The following is a 26,905-nucleotide window of genomic DNA, read 5'->3' as shown; positions in this document are numbered from 1 at the left end:
CTCTAATTATAATTATATGCAATTTCCTTCGTGTAAAGAATGGAGCACTAACTGAGTGTAGCATATTTCAAGGAAATTAAATGATAAAATTTAATTTAGTATATTATTAATTTAATATAAAATAAATATAATAATAAAAGTATTAAATAAAGCGACATCAGCTCACCTAATTTTCATTTGGGCCCACTACCGACCGCTCTCACTTTTCACTTGTAACGGGTTATAAGTGGGCAACAGCCAGCAATCTACAGTCTTTATCACCCGACTTCACGTGCTTGGATGCATGACTGCTAAGTGGGTGGGTAAAATTTATAAAGGGATAAGAGTAATCCCTTCAATACATACAAACTACAGACCCTGAAATTCTCCAACACAGCTCAGCGCTGGTCTACACCCTCAGATCATAATCTAACGTATGCGCTTAATTCATGCCGGCCGGTTCCACTTTTGTTCAGCTTCACCGCGTTTCAGAATAACCCTACCCCATGGCTCCACCGTAATTTCAATCCAATTCAAGGCGTTACCACTCGCAAAATGAAAACCCGGGTGCTACGTATCCCATTCACGAGATACATTAACCTCTCTCTCTATAAATACATCCACTTCAATTTCATATCCAAGCCCCAAAATTGACGCAATGCAGCAAACTTCACGTTCCTTGATTTTCTTACTTTCCCTCGTCTTCCTCTCTCTCATCTTCTCCGACGCCAGAAAGGCGAATCTCACCGGAGGATGGTCCCCGATCCAAAACATCTCGGATCCGCACGTGACTGAGATAGCGGAGTTCGCTGTCGGCGAGTATAACAATGAGTCAAAGGCTAGTTTAAAGTTGGAGAAGGTCGTCAAAGGAGAGACTCAGGTGGTTTCCGGGATGAACTACCGCCTGGCTCTGAAGGCCAAGGATGAAGCGACGGAGAAGACGTATGAGGCCGTCGTGTGGGAGAAGGCATGGCAGAATTACAAGAATCTTACATCCTTTAATCTCGTCAAGGGTTAGATTTGACTGATACTGTTCTATGACCAACCCCGATGTTTACTTAACTGAGTGGGGAATAAAAATTTAAGTAACCTATAATTATGTGTGTTTTGCGATGCATCTTGTTCCGAGATTTGAAATTAAGAATTTGATTTTGCTGTTTTTTTTCGTATATACAAACAAGAACAGAACTCACAAAATTTATAGGGTAAATTACCTGATTAGTATTTTTTAATTATTATTTTTATTCTATTTTAATCACCTAATTATGTTTTTAAAATCATACTTAACATTTAGTTTTAGTTTTAGTTTTATTTTAACCATCTACCATTTAAAAATTAACAACGAATGATATTGATGTGTCATTGTAAGATAATACCACATTTTCATCTAAAATTAAAAAATTAACAATGACGTTGATGTGTCATTATAATGATGGTGATCAAAATGAAACTAAAACGTAATATTACTTATGATTTTAAAAGAAAAAACAGTTGAATGAGCAAAATGAAATAAAAGTAATAATTTAGATACAAAATGTGTAGTTTAGCCAAATTTATATATAAATGGGTCTAAATGTGAAATTCGACTAAAATCCAATATATTTTAACTTAAGTTTTTAATTTGTTTTCAAATAATTTTAAGAAAAAGTAGAAAGATAATTAAATAAAATGCTAATTTAATTAATTTAATAGAAAATTAAAATAAATTTAATTTAGTACTATACTTTTAATGCCTTATAAGTTAAAAAGACAGAATTCAATTGTACAATTTAATTTTTTTTGGAAAATTGTTTTGGTTATTTTGATTATTAGATAAATAAAAATATATGATTACTATTAATAGTAATAAATGATAAGAAATTCACTTTAAAAAGAATGAGTTATATTTGTTTTATCATTGTAGGCCCTTGATAGATCCAAAGATTTATACTTATTTTTTATTAATATGATGTGATTATAAGATAATATATATTCGAAAGACTTTTTTGACAATGAATGTTAAACATTCCACAAACGTCATGTTCAAACATTAAACCTTTAAGATAACAATTATATCTTTAATCATTGAGATCGTTTGAGTTAGACTTATTCGTACAATAATTGTTTCAGTTCGTGCAATGATTTAGGTCGATTTTATTTATTGTTTAAACTAGATGATATATTTATTTTGAGAGAATTTTTTTATACATATAATATTAGTATAGAATATAATTTAAATATTTATATGTTACTAAACCTATATTTTTCTTTTAATTTAATCTTAAAAGTATGAATAAAAATTATTGATAACTCCCGATGATTTTATCGATCAATAACAAGATAATTTCTTTATTTTTACCATTTTGTTCACTAATTTTACGGTCAGTTTGCAGGAGAATATAACTGAGCTGGATAAATTGCAAGGAAACGACCAACAGTTCAGTAATCCATGTTAAAGGGAAATCCGAAACCGTTGGATAAATAGAAAGCATTTGAAACAATCAAATCGCAGGAAAATTCAGAAAATAAGCCAAATCGACCTAAACTCACAGCAATTGTTGAAACATATTCCAAAACAACTGGAGAAAAAATATCAGTGAAAAACTCGTGGATTTTTTTGGTGTGAAAGGATAGGAATTTGTGCGAGTAAGCCAGGCGGTGCGACGAGCAGTGCCTCCATTGCACAGAGGCTCAGGCAACCGGCAGCACAACGTGATCGTGGTACCACCACTTCTTCTACATCGAACCATTTCGATAATTCATCGTCTATCAGGATGAAGGGGCTTTTGAAATCCAAGCTGCGAACTCCAGCCGATATCGTGCCGCAAAAGCGTGATCTCCTCGGCTACGCCTCCCGCTCCACCGAGGGCCGTGATTCCAAGCAGGAAGAGAAGGTTCGTCACTGAAATATACATTTGATCTGGATTCGTCGGAATGTGATTTAGTTGCTATTGGAATTAAAATATGTATGATTTCTGTTGTGCCTGAGGAGTTATTTGATTTAAACGAAAGCAGCGCAATTTGTTCTTAGTTCTTTTGATGCAGATGGCAGAATTATTTAAAAATTTAGGGGAGTTTAAATGTATTCTCTATGGAAATAGCGAATCTGAATTCTGAGCCAGTCTCTGAAGCTTGTGCACAACTGACTGAAGAGTTCTTCAGAGAGAACACGCCGCGGCTCTTGATCACTTGTCTTCCTAAATTGAACTTGGAGGTAAATGTTTAGATGTGGAATTTTCCTTGGCAAGAGTTGTTGTTGCAGCACCTACAAGTTTATCCTGTTGTTGCTTGTATGATAATTTGACAAGTGGGTTCCTTTGCAGGCGAGGAAAGATACCACTCAAGTTGTTGCCAATTTGCAAAGGCAACGAGTGCATTCGCTGCTGATTGCTTCTGATTACATGGAGGCGAACTTGGATCTTTTGGATATTTTATTAGCAGGGTAAGTGGTAATCCTAAAAGGTTTATTACTTTCTTGTTTATAGGCTGGTCTTCAATAATTTAATTGTTTCTGGGATCTTTGTATCTGTGTTATCTAGTTTGGAGTTGGACCACTTAATGCTAGACTAAGATGATAAGTTACTGTCAGTTTTCAGTTTTTTGTTTTATTCTTTTGAATAAGCAAAAGATATTGTGGAAGCACTTCCGTTACTGGCTTCTTATTGATTTACTCACATGAGTGCCAAGCATTTGCTTGTTTACAATGGAGCTATAATCCTAATTTATGGATGATATCTGATTTATGCGATTCTTTGATTAGATTGTCAACTTGAGGTTTATGCTGTATCCATCATTTTATCACCAGGTTCTGATTCTTAAATGTTGTTTATTCAGTTATGACAACACAGAAATGGCTGTGGTGCAATGTTGAGAGACTGCATAAGGCATCAGATTGTTGCAAGGTGAGCATATTCAACTTTTTTTTTTTGGAAGGGGGTCATGTATGATCTTATTGAAATACGGAACCATACAAGACCGGGCGAGCCATGAGTCTCGTTAAAAAATATCCCTAATCTTAAATGGAGGAAAAAGAGTACATCAGGTTCGCCAAGAGATTACAAATTCGAACTAACATTTAAGTAGCCATGCCAACACAACATAACCCGGAAATAAACCCATGCCAAAACAACCGAACCAAAGATAAAATCATATGAGCAGATAAAATCATAAATCTACAAAAATAACATGGACTGCCCTCAAATGTCTCAAATCTAGAGCACAAGGTTAATTGGGATTAGGTATAAATAAATCAAATTGTAACTAATAAAATTGTGTTAGTGTTCATTTATTTATTTTTAAAGATGTTCGTAGTTCATTTAGTGTTCGTGAACATGCTCGTTTAACGTTCACAAATATTTTCGTTTATATGTTAATGAACATGTTCATTTTACGTTCGTTAACATATTTATTTAGTCTTCGTTTATATGTGCACGAATATGTTCATTTACAAGCTAAAAATAAAATTACACCACTAGTGCTTAAACTCCTTAAGCTTCATAATCTAAACTCCAAATTTCACCATGTATTCAATTTAGTCCATACATTCACCAATATTAAAAATATAAATAAATAAACAAGTTTCTAAACGAGTCATTAATCGAGCTTGTTCATGAACATAAACGAAGCGAACACGCCTATGTTCTTGTTTGTTTGTTTATTAAATGAACATAAATTTTTTGTTTATACTTGTTTATTTATTTTAGCAAACTAACACAAACGAACGTTATACGAATAGTTAACCAAACGCTATGCTCATTTACACTCCTAGTTGGTATAATTAATAAAAGTCGTTGTCCACAGTATACTTTATTGATTAGGCGCGTACACTCTTTAGATGAGGTTATTCAAATTCGGATATTTTAGATAGAATAATATTTCTTTTTACCACACATGCTCATAAGAAAAAAAGCTTAAGGACTAAGTTGTAAAATATTACGAAATTTAAGGATTAAGTTGTTTTATCCTTTTCTTAATGAGAGACCCAGTAGAGGAAGCAGTTGGGTTTGCTTTCACTTTCAGCTTGGATTTATTCAAAAATTAAAGCCAAAACCTATCATAATGAAGAATAAAACAACACATATGGTAGCGTAGATCGCACTTTTAATTTAATTTCAAACGTTAAAGATAGGTGTAATCCTGAAAATGTACGTTACTCCTAAGGTGGAAACCATAAAGAAATATAAAACAACACATAAAGAATGATATATTGTGATAAAGTATAAATCAATGTCTTAGAAGTAATTTCATCTAGATAGATGCAATCCCAAAATGTATGTTACTCCCAAGATTAATACAGTCTTTCAAATCTCGTACACTTAAAGAAAAGTGAAACCCACTTGTATTGATCTCTTAGAGATTTTTTTTTGAAAAAAAACAATTGAATCATCAAAATGCATGTTTTATTAGGGAAATAAACTCTCTTTTATACGAGTATCGGATAAATAAAATTATCAAATGATAACTATCGACTCCAACTATTTTCTAAATGCGGATAACCAACTCCCCATAATTGGTCTCCACTATTTACATTACCAGTAATGACTGTCGATGTTAAGAAGTATTTTCCCTATTCATGTAGGTGAGTAGAAGTACTGTAAATTCATAAATTAGATATAGTTGGCTTTGGCAATGGCATTCGCATTGGCTTTGGGTTGACTATTTAAAAGTAGTCAGATCATAACTTTAAAAGGTGTTAAATTCTTTTCCTTTTTATCTTTTTATATAATCCGATAAATAAAAAAATTAAAAAAAAACACTATTTAAGAATTAAACATAACAACAATAGATTTATATAAGATTCTCATAGAAATGCACTAATAATCATTTAATAACCAAGTGATTTTAGTGGTTAATAAATTGTTATTATTTTTAGATATCTTGAGTTCGAGTACGACGTCTGTAATAGTGTATGAGCGTTCATTGTTTAATGGTTGAGAATTTTTCGAACAGATATTACTTTATATTCACCCCACACTAATAAAAAAATAAACATGATAAAATTTAATATTTATTAAAAATATAAAATTAAACACAGATAAATCCGATAAGATACATACATTGATACAATACAAATAATCTTAACCAAATGATAATAGGCCACAATAACAAAATTGATGGATATAGTGTGTAAGTTGTATGAGTTACGGGTAGGGATAGATTAGGTTCTCCCTAAAATTTTAAATTTTTATATAATTTAATTATTTTTTATATATTTTTATTAATAATTTAATTTTAATTTTTTTATTTATTTTTTAATATAAAATTTTATATTCGTTTATCATTGCTAAGTACCTTAGCTGGTTTTGGGATGTGAACGATTATAGTTGCTTGCTTACACGGATATTCAACTTATAATTTGCGAAGAATCAACGCCGTACGCATTACCACTTGAAAACAACTACCGATGGAGCAACTTGCACGAACAGCTTATCATACCAAATATCATTCCCTCCTTCTGACGGATCACGGATGAATCCTTAATCCCCTGAAAATTTTAAAGTTTTATATATTTTAAATATCTTTTTATATTTTCTATTAAAAAATGTTTTTGTTCTCTTGATATTTTATAAGTTTATTCATCATAAAATTTCGTGTTCATTCCTATTCCATCAACAAATAATAAAAAATGATTGTAAATGTTAATTTGTAGAGATTTGTTGTGATCCATTATGTTCCTCCAAGTTAGGCAATGATTGAACAAAGGTAATGTCGAAATCATGTTGTTGTTAGCTGAGTATGTTAGGTTTTCAAAAACTGTATCAAAAGATGAAATCACATTGGTTATTTTAGACTAGGTAGTACTGAACACCTATAAATCATGTATTTATTTAACACCGGATTCAAAATTAAGTTCAAGAATCAATTACACAAGAAAAGATTAAAAATTCCACAAAACCTAAAATATTTATATCTAGTTAAAAAAACATATCGGTTCATTTTTTAATAAATGAAATATTTTACCATAAATATAATTTTTTTACACGAATCTTTCTTTTGTACCAAATTTTAACTTTTTTATTTTTGTTTTTTGAAAATTATATTCACTTTCTCATATTTTCCGCGCTCGAAGAGGTCTTACAATCATACTCAGGAAATTTATTGATGAGTCATAGAATTTAACACCACCCCGGAGATGTTACAAATGACGAAGACTTATTATCATAGCTGAGATTTTGAGCCAAACAATCTTTGTCTAAAATCTGTGTTTTAATGGATACGAAACTTGTGTCTTCCACCTGTTGATTTGATGTTTGCTTTTAGTGGAGACTTTATTATTACTATACAAAAGGTTTTCAAAGTGTCAAAACCCCACTTTCCTAATATGAAATAAATCTCTAATTTATGCATAAAAAGATTGTACTTAATAGATTTAAGGATAAAGTATATAAATGGTCCCTAATTATAGGATTCTATTTTATGAATCACTCGAATATTAAAAGTTATAAATGATATTCCAAATTATATGACATTGCTTTGTTGAGTCACTCGATTATTAAAAGTTATAAAATGATCACTCGATTATTCATATATTCTAAACTCCTTTTCTATTAATATCTGACGGTAGTCTGAACTAGACGTTAACATGTTGACTAGGATATGTTAAAATATGATCTCATAATCTCAAACGACTATCATAGCTCAGTCAATATACTAACATACAACTCAGACAACCATAAAATTTTTAACAAAAAAATGATGAGTTTAGAACATATGAATAGTCGGGTAACCATTTTGTAACTTTTAATACTCGGAGGACTCAACAAAGTAACACTCAATAGTCTGAGGATCATTTTATAACTTTTAATAACCAAATAGCACCCTATAATCGGGGATCATTTGTGTATTTTACTCTAGATTTAATTATGGTTGAAAATTTAAAATTTAAAATACATTAATACGAATATCAAATAGAATATAATAACTAAGGTATTTTCACTGTTGCCTATTAAAAGTATATTTTGAACCAACAATAAGTTGATCTAGTAGGATGAGATATTAGACTTTTTAAGTAAAATTTGGGGTTCAAGCATACTGAATTGAAAGGATCGTCTTTATCTATGTGGTACCCAATTCAAATCAATTAATTAATAAATCAAAAACTGGTATTTATAAAAAAATTAAAAGTATATTTTGAGCCATAAGCAATACTAAACAGATGACTTTTAGAGGGGAAAAAAAGTATTTGGAAAACGTTTTTCAACCCAAACGTTAAATTTCTCTCTTTTACGTTTGAAAAAAACACTTTTAGAGTTAAAATTATAGTTTTAACCTTCATTTGTTACCCCATGTTACATTTATCTTATAAATTATAATTATATAATTAATAAATTATGTATAGGTCCAAAACTTTAATATCATATTATGTCTATTTCTTAGATAGAAATTATTTTAAAATTTATATATTTTTACAAAACGCATAAAATTATTATATTTTTATGCTAATTTAGGTTGATATATTTTATATATTATAATATTCAAAATTTAAATATTATTTAAATATACATTTTTAAACTTACAACATCATATCTAAAATAATCCTTTATCTTTTCAAAAGCACATTTGCATATGAATATTAAACATTTGAATATTGAATCAAACTTTTCAAAAATACTTTTTAAATTCACTTTTACATCACAAACCTTAAATCCATAATTAACATATATTAGTATAAGGACTAATAAAAATTTGACCTAACTAAAAATACGAGATTAGACATTATTAGACATGAATTCAACTTGTTATTAGTTTTAATCTTTTACTTTTAATTTTACCACTTTTGTGGGATTAAGATTAAAGCTAGTTTGTCTGTCGGTCAATAATTGGCCAATATATCATTATCCATTGTGGATGAGGTTGAAAATAAAGTACATACGATAAATATAGGTTAAATTGCACAAATAGTTCTCCGACTAATTGATACTATTTTGTTGAGTTTCTCAACTATTAAAAATTACAAAATGATCATCTAATTCTAAGGAACTGCTTTGTTGAGTCCGTCAACTATTAAATGTTATATAATGGTCACTTGACTAATAATTATGTTTCAATCTCATTATTTTTCGTTAAAAATTAATTGTCGTCTAAGCTAGACTTTAACATTTTGACTGAGATATGATAGTCGTTTGAGATTATGATATTAAATTTTATCATATCTCAATCAATAAGTTAACGTCCAACTCATATTGTCGAACTTGGGACCTCAAGGAATAACATCAATTTATTTACCACTGAGGTCACTGGAGTTCGTGCCCCATACATATAATAGAATATTTAAAATAGAAGTTAATATTAAGAAATTAAATGAAAATATGAGTTAATATTTTTAAAAAGGACAACAATATACTATATATAAAAAAATGAAAACAATGGTTGTTTACTATTTTAAAAATAATAATAATTTAGTATTGAGCAAAACAAATAATTAAATACTGAATGATTTTGTTCATTTTTAAAAATAACTTGATATAATGTTATTAAAACATTATTATTAAATGTTACAACTTTAATTATAAAATAATTGGTCACCCCTACTTGTGCAAAATGCAACTTTATTCGTCAAATACGAGCAATGATGGTATCACACTTAGTTGACTTTCAACTAAAGTCCAAAGCCATCGACTTTGCTTACCATCACAACAAGGATACATCATTATTCATCATCATATTGTTATTGTTATTGTTATTATTAATATTTCGTTAACATGGTAACAATTTATATTTAGAGTAAAGTTAATAAATAATTCTTTGACTGTATTAAATTATTTTGTTGAGTCCCTCGACTATTAAAAGTTATAAAATAATTTATCAATTATAAGATGATGTTTTGTTGAGTCTCTGACTATTAAAAATTACAAAATGACCACCTCGATTATTCATTATGTTTCAAACTCTTTTTTTTTCAGTTAAAAAATTGACAACAGTCTGAGATGGACGTTAACATGTTGACTAAGATATGATAAAATTCGATCTCATAATCTCAAACAACGATCATATATCAGTTAGCATGTTAACGTCCAACTCGAACGACCACTAATCTTTTAATGGAAAAGGATTAGTTTGGAACATAATGAATAGTCAGGGTGACAAAATAACACCCTATAGTCAGAAGACGATTTTGTAACTTTTAATAGTCAGGGAACTCGACAAAATAATATCCTATAGTCAGTGGATCATTTGTATACTTTACCCTTCTATTTATTATACTATTACGCGTAATACCAAGCTACCTAAAATAAATATATTTGTACATTTTGCATCAACCAAGCGATCTTAGTGGTTAAAGAATTTGTTGTTATCCCGTAATGTCTCGGGTTCAATCACTGCATATACAGGGGTATGAGCGACAATTGTCAAATGATTGAGAATCTTTTAACATATATTATCTTGTATTCACCCTATATTTATCAACAATTTTTTTTATCATGGTTTCTTATTTCTCTCCTATCACATGGTAGTTAAAATCACACTATATCAATTAAATTAAAGATGAGTATTAAATTCGATATGAAAGATCTTAATTCGATTTTATAAGGTCATTCCTTTTTAAAATTTGAGTTTGAATTAGATTTTTAAAGGACAAGTCGGACCGAGTTCAATTTTAAGGTGAAAATATTTGACTGAAAATAACAATTTATTTGACATTATATTTTTAGGGATAATTGTTATAATGTCCCTCTATCTATATATATTTTTCAATTAGGTTCCTACTTAATAAAAATGAGAATATATTTATATTGGGTTGGACCAGATACAAATTTTTACTCTAAAATCATATCAGATTTCAGGTCGAGTTGAGACTCTAAGTCCAACTTAAGTGAAGAATAAAGAGGTATAATATTCGGGTTAAACTCGGATGGAAGAAAAACTCAATCTAACTCAACCTATATTCATTCTTAAATCAGATAATGATAACCTCTAAAGACTTTCCCTTGTCATGTTTGAGTGTACAAAAACATATATCTATCTGATTGTGTGAGGAGCTTAAAATTAACTTACGTGCCAGGTTTCCTTCTAAAATTATACTGAAAATGTATAGTCCGCAAATAAGACCTCAAACTCCATCATTATTTCAATAATATTAAGTTGTTTAACACTTGAATCAATTCCATCAGTGATTATCCTCTCATATTAATTATAATTTATATGAAAACTATCAAAATGATTATCTGTATTAAATAATTAAATACGATTTATCAATGTTAAGGAGAAGGACAATGACCATCTTTTCGATTATAATTATATTATAGTACAGAAGAGTAAGAGTGGTTAGGTTAGGGTGCTAAACATCCCAGTATTCCATGTCATGTTACATGATTAAGGGATAAAACCACATAATGTATACTGATAATTACACAATATTTTTTATGAATAGAGTTAGAATCTTGTCAAACGTCATTTGTATATTTATAAATTTTAAGAAACAATTTGTTATTAACATAACGACGAATAAAAATTTATTCCTTAACTTAAATTCAAGGTTTAAATTATAAAATTGATAATGCAATATATGAGTTTATATAAAATAAACAAATAGAATACTTATAATAGTTTCGATGGTATAAACAAATAGTAGGGTTGAGATATAATTTTTTAAAATTTCAAGTGATTACAATATAATATATGTTAAGAAATTCTTTGTTTTAGTCATTGACAATGTACATATATTCTACAGACATAACTACATTATAAACATAACTATTCGAACCTGAAATCTCTAAAGAGTAATATTTTCTTTAACTATTGAAATCGTATGATAGACCGTATGATAGGTTCAATAAGCTTTAAGATATTAGAGAGGGATTAGTTGAAAATAGACACATTAATGGCTCAAGTTTTAAGGTTGATTGGCTAATGGCTACGTAATCTTAAAGTTCTGCTTTATACATTAAAGTGTATAATTCTCCTGTCCCTTCTTAGGCGCTGCATATGATCCATCATTTACACCGTGACACCAGTTTTAGTGTTTTACTAGCAAATTAACGGAAATTTGTATCTTTAATATTTTATTTATTTCTTTAAGTTTTGTATTGTAAATTTATGTCTTCGTTTATTTCTCAAAATTAGTTTTATTAAATGATCATTATAAGATATTAAAGTATTAAAATATTAACTCTTTAGATGTTTCTTTATCAATATTAAGTAGATTTAGTAGAAAATCAACACGAGGAAAAGAAATTTGAGATGTAAATATTTTAACACCAATATTACTACGAATGAAAATCAATAATGAATGTCGATTGATTGATAACGATGACGAAAGAAATGAATTTTTTTTTTTGCAGAAAATGAAAAAAAAATACCTCCTTACGTCATTAATGGTTTAATGATACAATAAGTTAGTTGAATTCAAATTATATATATATATATATATATATATATATATATGATATGATATGATATTGTTACACAATGTAAAACTATTTTAGTTTTATCAGATTTAAGATCGTTGGATGAGTAAAAATATATGACTGAGATTAATATTAGAAAATGAAAAGATATTCATTAAAAAAACAAGGAGTCAATCTTATCCATCTATTTTCGTTCATCAAATGATTTTAAATATGTGTAAAATTAAAGAGTTTTACATTGTATAAGATCTTAAACCTATATATTTTTATACGTGTTTTACACAAATTTAAGACCGTTGAATGAGTGAAATTAGATGGTTGAGATTGACTTTTTTTCAGTGAAGATATTTTTTCCTACTATTAATCTCAGTCATATATTTTCTCTCATCTCACAGTCCTAAATTAGAGTAAAACAAAAATGGTTTTACATTATCTAACAGGATTATATCCTTTCTCCCTATCCCTCTACCTTTCTCTATCGGTGAAATTTTCTAAATCTATCCTCGAAGGAATCAGACATGATAATATTTCATCATCCAACTCAAGCAAAAGTTAATCAAATAAAATGGATACAAAGGAATACCTATAAAGTAAATCAATATGTTATCCCCATATATACGAATGAATCAACAATTGAAGCATATGAGGTTGTGTTACTCAGGGATACACGACAGAAGGAATTGCTTTATTTATAAAATTCACCTTCAACAAACGTATATTTCTTTTTTGTTTTCAATAATATTTTTTTTCTATTCTGAATAAAGTGTCTTTTTACTAAGATTGAGAGCGGTAAAGTAAATAAAGTAATATATATATATATATATATATAATAATCAAATTGCACGATCTTTGTAATAAGTAAATACTTCTTTTTCTTCTGAAGTTGTCGAAATTATTCGTAATATATATATATATATATGATAAATTCTAAATCGAATCTTAATTCTACCTGGAGCGGAGAGTAATCGAAATTCTAGGTAAAGGAAGGAGAGTGCTTCTAGTGGCTCTAAAACTCACGACCTAAGATAATATGAAATAATAAAGATGAACAACTTGCCCAATCGTTAAATGTGCTTGTTCATGTATTTAACCGTTTTAGATTTTAATGTGATATTTATTTATAATTTTTCTTAACTTTTAGCAACTCATATTGTGCTCAAATCTATATTAAAGAATAATAATAATTTTTTTAACTACTAAGACTCCTTAACAAATTCAAATATAAAATATTTTTGAATGGAAGACATTTAGGGATGAATAATGGTCGAGTTTTTGGTCAATCCGATCTGAAAAGTATACACCCTTCACCTGACTAGATCCGACCCGAAAAATATACACCCTTCATTTAACCTATTTTTTGAGATAAAATTCGAACTTGATCCGATCTAATCCGAAATAATATATTTATTAAAATTATTATTTTATCAAATAAAAATAAAGATTTAATTAAAATAAATAATATATAAAGATATTATTATAATTATCCGGTAAAATTATATTCTTTTTGTGTCACATCTTTTTTATTTTAAACCCGAATATGACTCTATATGAAATAACCTTAAAGCATTGGCAAAAGTAAAAAAGTGAAAACAAAAGTTACATCTAGGTGCAGCAGCACTTTTACCGCATTCCATTGGCTTTTCGTATGAATATGGCTGTCAGGCAGGTCCCCTGGCCAGTCGCCAGGAATTGAATTCATTAAAATAAAATACACTTTTTTAAAAAGCAACGAAATACACATGGCTTTGACCACCGTCATATCACCACATCAATCACCACAGTAGGTTTTCCAAAAACCAACCATCAATCTGATACAGTGGACCCAATGGAAATGACCTGACAAGACCACCTTCTTTTTATCTAGTCCGTCAATGGTTTCTTATTCACCGTCCGTAACAATAATTTCACCCAAAGCAGATACCGATAAGAAGGTTAAATTACGGTTTTGATCCCTTTGAAATTTAATCATTATACTTATTTTAGAGGTTAAAATATTGAATTGGATATTTTAAAATACTTTTTTTGGCTCTTCGATTGTAATATGTTGGATGAGGTGTTTTAGAAAAAAAAAAACAAATCACATAAATATTTTAGGGTAAAGTATGCTAGAAGTCGCCAAATTATATAAAATTGATATTTTTAATCAATTACCTTTCAAATGTTATAAAATGATTATTATATTTCACAAACGATTATAAAATAATTATTAAAATTAATCAAATTATTATGAAATTTCTTAAACTATTACAAAATAATCCTTAAATTTATTATTATTTTAACATTACAAAGATAATTTTTAATTGTTTAGGAAAACTAATGATTATTTATAAAATTATAAAAAATATTATCCAAAAAGATTAATTTTACATAGTTCAGTGGCATCTAGTGTATTTTATCTAATATTTAATCCAAATAGTTAATTGGATTAACAAATTGGACTAACTAATGATATTATCAAAGCATAGGGACTTAATACGGAATTAAACTATAATAGAGAGACCAAAATTAAAGTTTGACCCAGAAAGAGTTTAATAGCACCAGAGAGACAAAGCAAATCCAGCATTCATTTCCCAGTCCCACCGTCTTCCATGATTCCACTGATACTTTCCACCCTCTCAATATTGAAATGAAATTTCTCTTACAAACCAGAAGGGGGTCGCTTAATTTGAATTAATTGGTGTTTTATGAGTATTTAAAAATCGTTTATTGTTTGCTAAAAAAATGGTTTCGTTGGAAGATTCTCACTCGAATTCGAGCCGGTTTCCTCTGGGTCGAAACTTGTACACGCCCGGTTCACCTTCCACCACCAGAATCCACCGACACACCGGCCGTTCCATGCGTACGATTCGCTCCAATTTCTACCAAAGCGCTGACAACAGCTGCTCTTTCACCAGTGCGGTTCCCGAACGGTCTGGTTTTGTCTCCGAGAATCTCACTGAATCCGTTATCGACATGCGGCTCGGCGAACTTGTTGCCAAAGCTAAATCGGTTAAGTCCGAGTCAGAAAACGAGGAGTTTTTGGACATTTCTCAGGCCTTCAGTGATTTCTCCGCTTGTAGCAGCGATATCTCCGGTGAGTTGCAGCGACTTGCGAGCTTGCCGTCGCCGGAAAACATCTTGAAAGAGAGCAATGGTGGAACGGAAGCCAAGCCGGAACCGGAACCGTGTCACGGGTTTCTGCAGAGAGAGAAATTCTCGACGGAAATCATCGAGAGTATCTCGCCGGAGGATCTTCAACCGACGGTCAAAATCTGCATCGACAGCTTACAATCACCGTCCGTTGCGGTGAAGCGGTCGGCTGCTGCTAAGCTAAGGTTACTAGCGAAGAACCGCGTGGATAACCGTGCGTTAATTGGAGAGTCCGGCGCGATCCCTGCTCTGATTCCGCTCTTACGGAACAGCGATCCTTGGACTCAAGAGTACGCCGTGACTGCTTTGCTGAATCTGTCTCTTTTCGAAGCGAACAAAACCCTAATCATAAATGCTGGAGCTATAAAATCATTAGTGTATGTTCTCAAGACAGGCACCGAAACCTCCAAGCAAAACGCGGCGTGTGCGCTTCTGAGCTTAGCTTTGGTTGATGAAAACAAGGCTTCGATCGGAGCATGCGGTGCGATCCCGCCGCTGGTATCTCTTCTGATGACCGGATCCAACAGAGGCAAGAAAGATGCACTGACAACTCTTTATAAGCTCTGTTCAGCCAGGCAGAACAAAGAGAGGGCTGTGAGTGCAGGTGCAGTTAGGCCTTTGGTGGGGATGGTGAGTGAGCAAGGGACTGGCATGTCGGAGAAGGCAATGGTTGTTCTTAGTAGCTTGGCGGGAATCAAGGAAGGAAGGGAAGCTATTGTGGAGGAAGCTGGGATTGCAACACTTGTGGAGGCGATCGAAGATGGGTCCGTCAAGGGGAAGGAGTTCGCGGTGTTGACACTGTTGCAGTTGTGTGCCGATAACGTTAGGAATTGTGGTTTGCTTGTTAGGGAAGGTGGGATACCCCCTCTTGTGGCGCTTTCTCAGACCGGGAGTGTCAGGGCTAAGCATAAGGTAATTGCAATTGAATGCTTGATAAATTACTAGATAGTTGAACTTTGTTTCTAATGCTTGTCCAGTTTATAGTTTATTGAATTGCTTGATTGGTTAAGTAGCCTAACTTGGATGATCAGAACTGTGCAGCTCTGAGAGTAGATGAGTATTGTCGTGCATCCAAATATTAGATAACGCTTGCTTCTCTTCGAGAACTGACATGTTCGTTACGTCTTAATTTTGCAGGCGGAAACACTTCTTGGGTATCTAAGAGAACCAAGACAAGATGCTTCATCATCTAGTCCTTAGAGAAGGGAAGTTTAATTACTTGTAGAGGTAATCATACCTTGGTAAAAAAATTTCTTTTTGTATATAGGGAGTGTTTTAATGGTTTGTACAGTGTGGTTGAGAAATGATTGTGTCAGTAAAAAAAAGGAAGAAAACAAATTAGGGGAGGCTCAAGAGACTGACATGTGGATGTATGATTTTGAGTAGGTTTTGGGGGTTGTTTCCCCTCTTGTTTACATGTTCTGAAGGGTGGAATATTTGCTTGGCATTCGGATTAATTAGATTTGGGTTATTCTCCTTGTGTTTTGTTTAGGCGACCCAAATTCTATTTGCATAGTTTGTATTGACCGAATACTAATTGTCGGTTTTCTACATAATGAAAATGGACAGTCTTGTTGATGATATGCTCTAAAATCTTGTAGCTCAAACTTTATGCGATGGAAACAACCGTTAGGTTTCACGTGAAAGTTACCACATATCGTCCACCATTTTTTTGTACATTTTCATGATAATTTCTGTGCTGTGATAATTATGCTCTTGCTGGATATTCGAGCAAGCAATGTTATCGGAATCTGGTTTTTCTCTATGTTTCCCTCAAGTTTTCCGAGATGGCAATGTGGGAATTATGATATATGCATTATTGCTGGAAGCATTGAATGTAGAGCTTAAGGTGGATGGATATGGTGGCCATGGGTAGGGCCCGCGATGTGCACCTATTTGGTGTGAAGTAGTTAATATGCCCACCAACAGGTTCAAACCCCACCACATATTTGTATGTGTAGATTATCATAACTTTGCCTCTCTTTTCTTCTTTCTTCTGTTCTTATTACTCATGCATTAGCTGGCAGAGAAGAGGCATGGTTTGTCCTACAATGGCGGTTAAGGATTGATTCCCCCATGATGATTGTTCTCTTGTGCGTTGCCGTCTCAAATTTCCAATGATAAGCCAAAATTAAACTAGTAATGGCACGAAAGTATCTATGCGGTTGTCCATAATTTGCAAAGAAATGAAAGGAAAAGTTGGAAGAAATAACCCAGAAGAAGGGGAAGGATTCTCCTTGACCTATTTTGGATTCATTGAGCTCATGGAAACCAACTCTCGATTCGAATGGAGTAGAATATATCCTATGATCATGTTGATTAAACAGGCAAAGAGGAGACTTGAGTTTTAGTTTTGACGATTTTCTGCCTCTTTTAGAAAATGTGAACCGACGGAGACCGAGACGATCTCGTCATTGGTCGGAGATAAGTGACAACAATGATGGGTTTGAGGAGGCAAAAGAACTAAAGTAGGACACCCTTTAGTTTTATGAAACAAGGCAAATTTATGGGAATAATGCCTAATTTAAATAAAATTATAAGAAGAGCGTCCAGATAAAGGAGTGATTGCGGTCAGTTGATCAATTAAACTGCAGTAACATGATATCTATGGGTAGCTTCGAAATAAAACCCCACCAAACTGATAGATGATATGCCAGTGCTTAACTACAGTCCATTTGATTTCTCGAATACAAAAAAAAAAAAGAGAAAAAGATAACCAAGCTGTGGATTAATTGTTATGTTCTCCATTTCCTATGAGAATTAGAAATATTACTTTTAATTCGTGTCTCACAATAATACATAACAAATTGGGTCAAGTAGTGAACTATCCTATTAGAACAGCTTCCAGATTTGTACTTTTTTTTTGCTTGCAAAAATACTTTGAAAAATAGCTGCCAGAAATTTGAATATGCTATGACAACCATCTTCCCAATTGAACATGGTGTATAATTTTGTGGAAGGACAATTTCAATTTATGTACTTACGGTGTGGCCATTATGCTGTGGCTCAAATTGTGACAACTATGAGTAAACAGAACTTGAATCAATTTTTTTTCATAAACTTTTCTGGAAAGAATTTTAAATTCGAATCAACTTATAAAATAGAACTCGAACAACTCAATTTTTTAGTAATTAGTGTATTATTTTTCAAGTTTGAGTCAAATCCTTCACCTTTGTAAGATATATGTATATCCTATATGAAAAAGTTATGAAGAAATATATATGTATTGTATATGACTGTAGAAAATCTTTTAAATTGAAAATAAATAAGACTACTATATTAAAAGTATTTAATGATTCAACTCGATTTGAAAATTTTCAATTTGAATTATAAAATAAGACTTATTAACTCACATGATTAAATTTTTTTTAACTCGACTCGACCTTATCAACACTTACCCTTATGAACAACAATACAAATGAGCAGCCGATGAAGCTCAGGCGGTCAGCCCCCCCCCCCCCCCCCCTCAAACTATAGGATCGTAAAATTCGTTCTTTCATTTGCAAAGCTGATAAAGAATTATAATTTAGATGCAAGTTGATTAAATCTTAAATCGTAATTAGACATAAATTTTCTTGTACTTTTTTTTAACATTGTGAATTTTCTCTTATTTTACTCATGATTCTTTATGAAAGATTTTTTTTACATTAAGTTTCAGTGTTTTTTATTTTTTTATTATTATTCTATATTTGTTATTCTATATTTTTTTGATAAATTTGGAATGAATATAAATAGTATTTGTTCAAAGATTCAACAATTTGATAATGAACGTTTACACTCTTACTTACATATGAACACAACTCAATAGATAACAACAAATCACTTAATCACTAAGATTGTTTGATTCGTGTTTTATTATTATCTTATATTATTTGGGGTTATTTTCATTAGAGAAGACCCAGTAGAACCGAGATTTGATGAAATGGTGTTATCCGGGGTAATATGTTATCAAACTGTCGGCAGCCTATGCAGCAAGTGTATTACCAAGTTTTGATGTTTGTCCACCCTTCCTTTTCATTGTGACTAAACAAAATTCTGACTATCTATTTATTTACCCCGATGCTGTCACCCAATCAAACAATGTCAATGTTTTCTTGTCGGCAGTCGGCACGTACTTAAAACTTGCATTTAACCGCATGGAAGGCCCTTTCACCACAGGGCTCAGCCTGCTTCAGCAGCTAAAGTTCGTATGGGCGACGATGGGTCCTGCTCCTGCAACACAGCAGGCAGCACACCTAACTGCAAATAAGAAATCGATTGAATTTAGTGAAAAAAAAGAGAATATTGTTTTATCTAAAAATCTTGTCGAACAATTGTATTTAAAGATTATGTGTACGTTAACCGCAAACCCCCCCCCCCCAAACAAGAAAAAAAAAGCTTTGTAGATAAGGCACAATTTTGGCTGCCCTACCATTTAAGAACATTGTCAGTCAGCAAATACAAGGGTGGTGAAAGTTTCAAGGCAAAACCCAACATATATTCCATTTTCAATCACTTGGTTTAGTACTTGGTGAAACATTTTATTCACTTTTCTTATATATGTAAATTATTTTACTCATACAAAAAATCAAGGGACCAAAGTGCACTTTGTGCTATAATACAAAGACCTGATCACTACTTTTACCAATAAATAGATGTTTAGTGAGGTCCATAGCTTGCCCAAAAGAAGAGCCCGGTAAATTCACTGGGATGCTAAACCAGAGTAAATGCAAATCTGGGATTGTCTCTGCGCTTTGCTCCCTCACCAGATAAATCCTTTGAATTTATTTCTTTAAGCCATGACATCATCATTTAATCAGATCCATTATTAACCCTTTTATTTGATCGTAATTCCTGAGAGAAACAAATGAAAAAGAGGTGCAAGGAGCCGTCTGAATTTGTTTTTCTTATATAGCTGGTGAGTTCAATGACACACGATCTCTTTCTCTCCAGATTTTTAAACCCTTTGTTCTGTATTTATTGTTTGATGAGTTATTGAATTTTATTTGCGAATCTGTTTCTGGATCATTTCTCAATCACATTTTTGTTGTTGTTAACAATTTATTTTGTACGTTCTTTTAAGATTTTGAAGATATCAAGATCGATTTTTTTGGCTCTACGTTGTTTAATCATTTGGGTATTCAAGACTTGGTTGTAATGGTTTCAATGCTCTAGCTGTTCGATATGTGAACTTGGTTTCTAGTATTTTGAGTCAATTGCAAAATATAAAATTTAAATGGCAGTTTGCTTGGTGATTTAAGTTTCTAATGGCGTCTCTTTTATGGTAAACTTGAGCTTAGATTTGCCATGATTTGATCTCACTTTATGATCAAGATCATATTTGTTGAAATTGTTGAAGTGTCAATGTACTTGATATTAAATCTTCAGTTGACACCGGTCTCAGATTTGATCTTTCGACGAACTAGTCCAAAAAAACGAAATCGATTTACTTAGGTCTACAATTTATTTCCAGGTCAGAGTTCACTAGTTCTTGCAATCAGAGTTTCAGTGTTTGAGTGATTTTTTATGAGCTGTTTACATAGCAGTAAAAGTTTTTCAATCTTTAATTTTAACCCTTTAAAAGACTCTTCTATAAAAAAAATATAATATATGTATATGTAACCCTTTAAAGACTCTTCATACACAAGGATCGTGGATCGTCTTTTTATACTAGTCATCGGTATCGGTCGCAGGATTTGTTAATGGTTTTATTGTTTCTCTCTATTTTGAGTTGTTACTGCAGGAAACTTATCACTCGGGTATATTCACCTATTTTGCAGGATGGTGAGAGTGGAGTAGAATTTATTCATTTCTATTCAATTAACCCAATATATGCTTAACAAGAAAGGTATTTTCTCAGCTCTTTATTCCTACTTTAGCTTCCTTTTCCAGCTTACCTTTGTTCTTTTCTTGCCCAAACGGCTAAACCCGTTTCTTTTCTTGAACAGGATATATAAAGTTGGTGGTTCTTAGGTGATAACTTGAGTCCCCTGGAGAAGAAACTGAATGCCGAGAGCTTTTCGTTGTTGATACGATTGTATAGACTACAGAGTGACACTCCTTGGTGAAGATTGGAAAATGGCTTTTGTTACGGAGGACGAGAAAACTGAGGATTACCTTTTCAAGATTGTACTAGTTGGTGATTCAGCTGTTGGGAAATCGAATTTACTTGCAAGATTTGCTAGGAATGAATTCTACCCTAATTCAAAGTCAACCATAGGAGTAGAGTTTCAGACCCAGAAGATGGATATAAATGGGAAGGAAGTTAAGGCACAGGTCTGGGATACTGCTGGTCAAGAGCGCTTCAGGGCCGTTACATCTGCATATTACCGAGGTGCGGTTGGAGCTCTTCTTGTGTATGACATTAGCAGACGACAGACTTTCGATAGCATCGGCAGATGGCTAAATGAACTTCAAAGTAAGAACCTTGCAGAACTCATGCTTTTGTTGATTATAAATAAGATGTGTCAAAATGGGTTAATTTATCTTTCTTTGCAAGTGACTGTTGGCCATGTTGTTTCAAAATTTTGACAATATTATAGATATGTTGTTCTTGGCCGATGATGGCTAAGGATTGATTTGTGTGCCTTGTCATTTTGAACAGCTCACTCCGACATGAATGTAGTCACCATTTTAGTAGGCAACAAGTCGGACCTCAAGGAAGGCCGGGAAGTATCCACATCGGAAGGAAAGGCCTTGGCAGAGGCGCAGGGTTTATTTTTCATGGAGACTTCTGCACTCGATTCCTCCAATGTAGCGGCTGCATTTCAGACCATCGTTGAAGAGATCTACAGCATATTGAGCCGGAAAGTCATGATGTCTAACGAGAGCAAGAAGCAAGATGCGCCGTTGGATGGGAAGACTGTTGTTTTACGGGGGGAAGAGAACCAACAACCCGAAACAGAGGCCAAACAGGGTGGGTGCTGTTAAATCCTTTGCCCCATATTTTTTACGACTTCCGTCATCATCAAGTTTCCACTGAAGTTGCTGATATTTCTTCTTCTCCATACCTTCATTTATTGGTGCCGTTAAAATGTTTGTTTTAGTAACATTTGTTTTACTTGTTCATGATTTGCTTTATCATACGGTGGCTGCGACTTCTATGGATTATAGAATTAACAAAATGTAAATGAACTCAAGGGGGGATTGAAAGGAGAAGAACAGAAAAAAGAAATGAAATTCAAATGCTATAATTTCCTGCAGGACTTTCACTTTCTGCCTTTATGTTACATAATAAACCATATTTTTGCAGAATATCTTCTTGTTTTGTGCATATCCTTTATTTTTGAAAGCATGTAACACGATCCGGGTTCTAAAAACTCGCCTCCTCCGTAGTAGGACGCCTCAGGAAATATCGTAAACTATTAGCAAGAACCTGCCGAATTTCATGCGATGAAAACACTCATTAGAAGCGATTAGGACGTATATCCTACCGTACCTAAATGATTAATACTAATTTAATGTGCAATGTGTTAGTTGCAGTTTACCTGCTGCAGGGGCCTGCTGATAGCTTTACTCTTGTAGCTGACGTGAAACTTCATCTTTGCCAACAACCCCTATGTCTCGAAGGTAGAATTTTGAGAGAGAGCTAATATCGTCAAGCTAATACAAGATGATGACATACGGAAGAGAAAAAGATAATCGATCATCTCACCTCAGTGTCGAACTCCCCGGACTCAACCGTGATGTTGATGTCGGTGATGATTTTTACAAGATCCACCAGTAAACCCGGGCGATCGGCAGTCTCCATGTATAGCAAGCTGAATCAAATTTATTTACAAAATTAAATTGCATGGAATTGAAACAATTCTGCAAGCCAGAACGTATCGTCCCTTTCAGCAGAATCAAACAAGGGATGCGATTGCATTGACCACAACATTCGTTACCTACGACTGGGACCATCATCGTCGACTCTTATGTGCGTTGCAATGTCTACATCAACCTGAGGAATCCCAGCAAAGCAAAACTTAAACCGAGGGCCAAGATTATTGTGTAATATCATTCTCAGCCAATTACATTATGGACAATTCGTAATGTTTACGATCAGTTGCACCGGTCTTGGTCGCAAGCACGAAAATTATCCATTTGAATTACAACAAAAGTTAACGTAATAGTCTTCTTTGGGCAGCTGTAAAGCTCATTTCACCCAACATTCAACATAGGAAAATGCCTGAACTTTGCAAGAGGAATATACCTTTTCTTTTGGTGGCTCAACACCGAAAGTCGCACCCATTGCTAACTGGGAACTTGATTCCTGGACCACAAAGTAACATGTCAAACGGGGGAGATTTCTCATTAGGCTTTAGGAAAAAGGAAGAGGTGATTACAGGATGATACTCGAGTAAGTTGTTTATAATCGTCAAACGTATTGCCTCGAGCAGTTCCGGGTCTTCGACTTTTCTTCCAGTAGTACTACAGAAAAGTACCAACACCATATTAGTAATGTTGCATTGAAAATATATTATAACAACCGATATATAGCACTAGGTGATGCATAACCTCTTGCACATCATTCCATTCTCACATTCGTTTTATTTACGAAATGAAGACGAGTTAAAAGGCATACAACTTACGCCTTAGTGATGGCGAACTTGTTATGCTTCCCGGATGAATCCAGGTAGACATTTGCTTTAGCAACATTCAACCCAAGATTTCTAAGGGCATTCATCTGCAACTCATTCACTAAAAGTTAGAACATGCACATCAAATTCTTGGTGAAAATCCAAAACAGCCATATGAAAAACACATTTAAGTTATTTATACCGTATCCATAAGAGCTCCAAGCCGATCGCCAAAGGTTATTTCCACTACGGTGGCGTCCGGATCCGAGTCTTGGTCGATTATAACTTTGGGGGTTGGAACTGTCTCAGCGTCATCATTCTTCAAACAAACAACCATGGAGCATTAGCCAGCTAAAACATAGTTAAATTCAACCAAATATATCATTTTTTTCCTCCATACCTCCACAGCTGTGACTGATGGTGTTGCTCTTGGAATGATTCCCATCATGGAAGATGACAACCCAACACTGTGGTGCATTAAAAGTGAAGATCTATCAAATTGAAGATACGACAAAACCATTAAATTGCAGCTTTTTTTTTTCTCTCCATAAAACTGATTGATTCCCGTTGGATTTACAAATGCATCTTAAAGGGTTTCCCAAAACAACAATTTCAACACCCAGACAAGGAAATATCCGGATACTAAAAACAAAAACAAAGAAAAAAACACGACCAAAATTAAGCAATGAATTAGATTGAAGAAAGGCACCTTCTTTTCTCAAGAATGTTGGGTGGTGAGCAGACAGAGGAAGCAGGCCAAAAGTGGTTTCTGAGTTCAAAGATAGGAAATTTACACTTGTTTTTAGTGTTGGTTGTAAAGAATACACCATAATTAGCAGCAGAAGCCATAGCCACAGCCATTATAACAGAAGAGATGAGGAGATGAGAAAGAAGCAACAAAACTGAAGAAAAATAAATGTTAAAGGAGAAGAAGGTTCAAGGCTCTCATTTTATCCGCCATGAGAAGGTGAATGTGATTGTGATAGAGAAAGAGAACTCCCCATAGTTATAAATTTTGCTCCTTTTTATCTCTTTTATCTTTTTCTTCCTTCTACTTTATTGAATTGGTTACAGATCCTACTCATTCCTGTCTGCATATCAACTCTAACGTTGAAAGTTAAAACGAAGGGTTAATTCCATCACAAGTTCATTGTATTATGAGTAAATTTATAATTGGTTCACTATAATTTAAAGAAATCACAATCAAGTCATTCAATTAAACAATTGAATAAATTTTTATTGTTAATATATTTGTGCTCACCTTTACAAATATTTATGGATTTGTCACTTTCAATATTATTCTTCGTCAAAAGTTTTTTACTGTGATTACAATATAATTTTTATTCTAAATCTTTATTAATTATTAATAATACATACCTTCAAAAACAACGGCTTGAATTTAAATTCTCGATAAGAATAATTGTCCTTCTAACTAATTTATTTGATAATTACAATTTGTGAACAGAAGCAGAGTTGTCCTAAGTGACAAGTGTGATCATTTATGACCAACTCCCAGCATGCGAGAGAGGACCACTGGGTAGGTGAGGTGATGGCATGCACCCATGAAAGTGACCATAAATAACCATCTGGGTGATGCCAGATTAACCACACATTTCAATTTTAAAGATTCATTTTATCTTAGTATGTCAATGTTCATATTATTTACTTTTTTATTTCAATTGTAATAATGAACTCATACCTTAAAGCACGTATTTGAAATTATAATGAAGGAAAGTATCAAATGCCCAATATATATATATATATATATATATATATATGAAACCAAATTTTATACTGTTCTGTTCTGTGATTCAATTTTAAATTTTATTATGCCAAATTTTAAAGTATCAATTTTAAGATTGAAGTTCGGAGGCGCTGTTGTGTCGTTTTGAATATGACGATCGTGAAGAACCCTATATTCACTAGAAGCGCAGCATTCTTCCCTACTTCAGACCTATACCAGCCGGAATTCGAACTTGAGTCTGTATCTTGACAGGATACTATTCTACCACTAGACCACTTATACTTGTTGATTGATTGTAGAGAATGAAATTATATAACTTGATTTTATTTATATAGATTGGCCATTTTATACTTTCTTACATTGTCATTTCAATAAAATGTGATTCTTAAAAATACAAATTATGTCTGATATACATGAAAATACTAATTAAAATTTTACAAAAGTTAAATTAATATGTTTGATTCTCTAAATATTTTATAAAGAATACAATGGTATGTCTTAAAATTACATTCATAAAAAAATCATATTATTATTAACAAACATGTAATTTACCTTATTTATTTATTTTATCTTAAAATTAATATGGCTAATTATGAAATATTTAAATAAATTATAAAACTCGATTTTAATGTGATAGAATTTAAAATAAATATAAAATTAAATATATTTTATGATTTACTAATCAAAAGTATATAAATATTGTGAAAATGATAAAAAAAAGCTTACATTTATTTTCAACTTTTTCACCTACATAAAAGAATTACTTTCTCCTATTTAAAAGAATTGCATAAAATTTATGTTTTGAACGTACTAAATATTAAAAAGGAACGTGGATGAAATCAAATCAAATTTTTTATCAATTTGAACTCGAATTAAGTATTATATTTTCCCATCAATTATCTAACTTGAAATTTAATAAGATTTTTAAAATAAAATATATATCCAATTCAACCCAAATATATATAATTTTTATTTTTATTCAGTAAAATAATATTTTAATTAAAAAATATAAAAATATATTATTACAACTATACCTATATATATATAAAATATAGTTATACTATTATTTCATGTGACAGATTTTTCACACTAAACTCGAATTCAATTCAAACCCAAATTTTAAAAAGAAAAAAAATCGAATCAAAACCTATCGGTTCCGGATCACGTACCCATCCCTACTAACTAAA

General features: G+C 32.1%; 4 protein-coding genes and 1 non-coding gene across 10 annotated transcripts; 3 read left to right on the top strand and 2 right to left on the bottom strand.

Annotated features, from left to right (window-relative positions):
• Positions 1 to 612: 612 nt before the first annotated feature.
• LOC120217587 (cysteine proteinase inhibitor 5-like) lies at positions 613 to 1,075 on the top strand. The gene has a single exon (XM_039214670.1). The coding sequence runs from the start codon at positions 638 to 640 to the stop codon at positions 995 to 997; it is 360 nt and encodes a 119-aa protein (XP_039070601.1). The 5' UTR covers positions 613 to 637; the 3' UTR covers positions 998 to 1,075.
• Positions 1,076 to 22,579, top strand: LOC120217585 (ras-related protein RABA5a-like). The gene is made up of 4 exons (XM_039214669.1): positions 1,076 to 1,081; positions 11,219 to 11,222; positions 21,466 to 21,831; positions 22,018 to 22,579. Exons 3-4 carry the CDS (start codon positions 21,492 to 21,494, stop codon positions 22,341 to 22,343), a joined length of 666 nt encoding a protein of 221 aa, XP_039070600.1. The 5' UTR covers positions 1,076 to 1,081; positions 11,219 to 11,222; positions 21,466 to 21,491; the 3' UTR covers positions 22,344 to 22,579.
• LOC120217583 (U-box domain-containing protein 4-like) lies at positions 14,863 to 17,050 on the top strand. Of its 5 annotated transcripts, none has more exons than XM_039214664.1 (3): positions 14,863 to 16,356; positions 16,572 to 16,661; positions 17,036 to 17,050. In XM_039214664.1, exons 1-2 carry the CDS (start codon positions 15,027 to 15,029, stop codon positions 16,625 to 16,627), a joined length of 1,386 nt encoding a protein of 461 aa, XP_039070595.1. In that variant the 5' UTR covers positions 14,863 to 15,026; the 3' UTR covers positions 16,628 to 16,661; positions 17,036 to 17,050. The 5 variants fall into 5 exon arrangements, with proteins under 5 accessions (XP_039070595.1, XP_039070594.1, XP_039070593.1 ...); XM_039214663.1 differs by lacking the exon at positions 17,036 to 17,050 and adding an exon at positions 16,927 to 17,017; XM_039214662.1 differs by lacking the exon at positions 17,036 to 17,050 and adding an exon at positions 16,821 to 17,017.
• Positions 22,580 to 22,705: 126 nt separating the features above from the next.
• Positions 22,706 to 24,957, bottom strand: LOC120217584 (ACT domain-containing protein ACR11-like). Of its 2 annotated transcripts, none has more exons than XM_039214667.1 (10): positions 24,684 to 24,957; positions 24,375 to 24,465; positions 24,177 to 24,293; positions 23,987 to 24,081; positions 23,741 to 23,825; positions 23,608 to 23,667; positions 23,300 to 23,355; positions 23,068 to 23,173; positions 22,901 to 22,969; positions 22,706 to 22,788 (listed from the first exon to the last, which is right to left on the bottom strand). In XM_039214667.1, the coding sequence occupies exons 1-10, from the start codon at positions 24,833 to 24,835 to the stop codon at positions 22,726 to 22,728; spliced, it is 894 nt and encodes a 297-aa protein (XP_039070598.1). In that variant the 5' UTR covers positions 24,836 to 24,957; the 3' UTR covers positions 22,706 to 22,725. The 2 variants fall into 2 exon arrangements, with proteins under 2 accessions (XP_039070598.1, XP_039070599.1); XM_039214668.1 differs by having other exon boundaries at positions 24,375 to 24,441; positions 24,684 to 24,956.
• An 879-nt stretch (positions 24,958 to 25,836) lies between these two features.
• LOC120217803 lies at positions 25,837 to 25,923 on the bottom strand. Its single transcript, XR_005525189.1, has one exon. It is a non-coding gene; the product is annotated as a small nucleolar RNA snoR114 (small nucleolar RNA).
• Positions 25,924 to 26,905: the final 982 nt, after the last annotated feature.

Source organism: Hibiscus syriacus, unplaced genomic scaffold (assembly GCF_006381635.1).
Source record: "Hibiscus syriacus cultivar Baekdansim isolate YM2019G1 unplaced genomic scaffold, ASM638163v2 tig00110187_pilon, whole genome shotgun sequence".
Classification (NCBI taxonomy): Eukaryota; Viridiplantae; Streptophyta; class Magnoliopsida; order Malvales; family Malvaceae; genus Hibiscus; species Hibiscus syriacus.
Note: the sequence above shows the minus strand (reverse complement) of the source record. Positions and strands in the feature narration are given on the sequence as shown.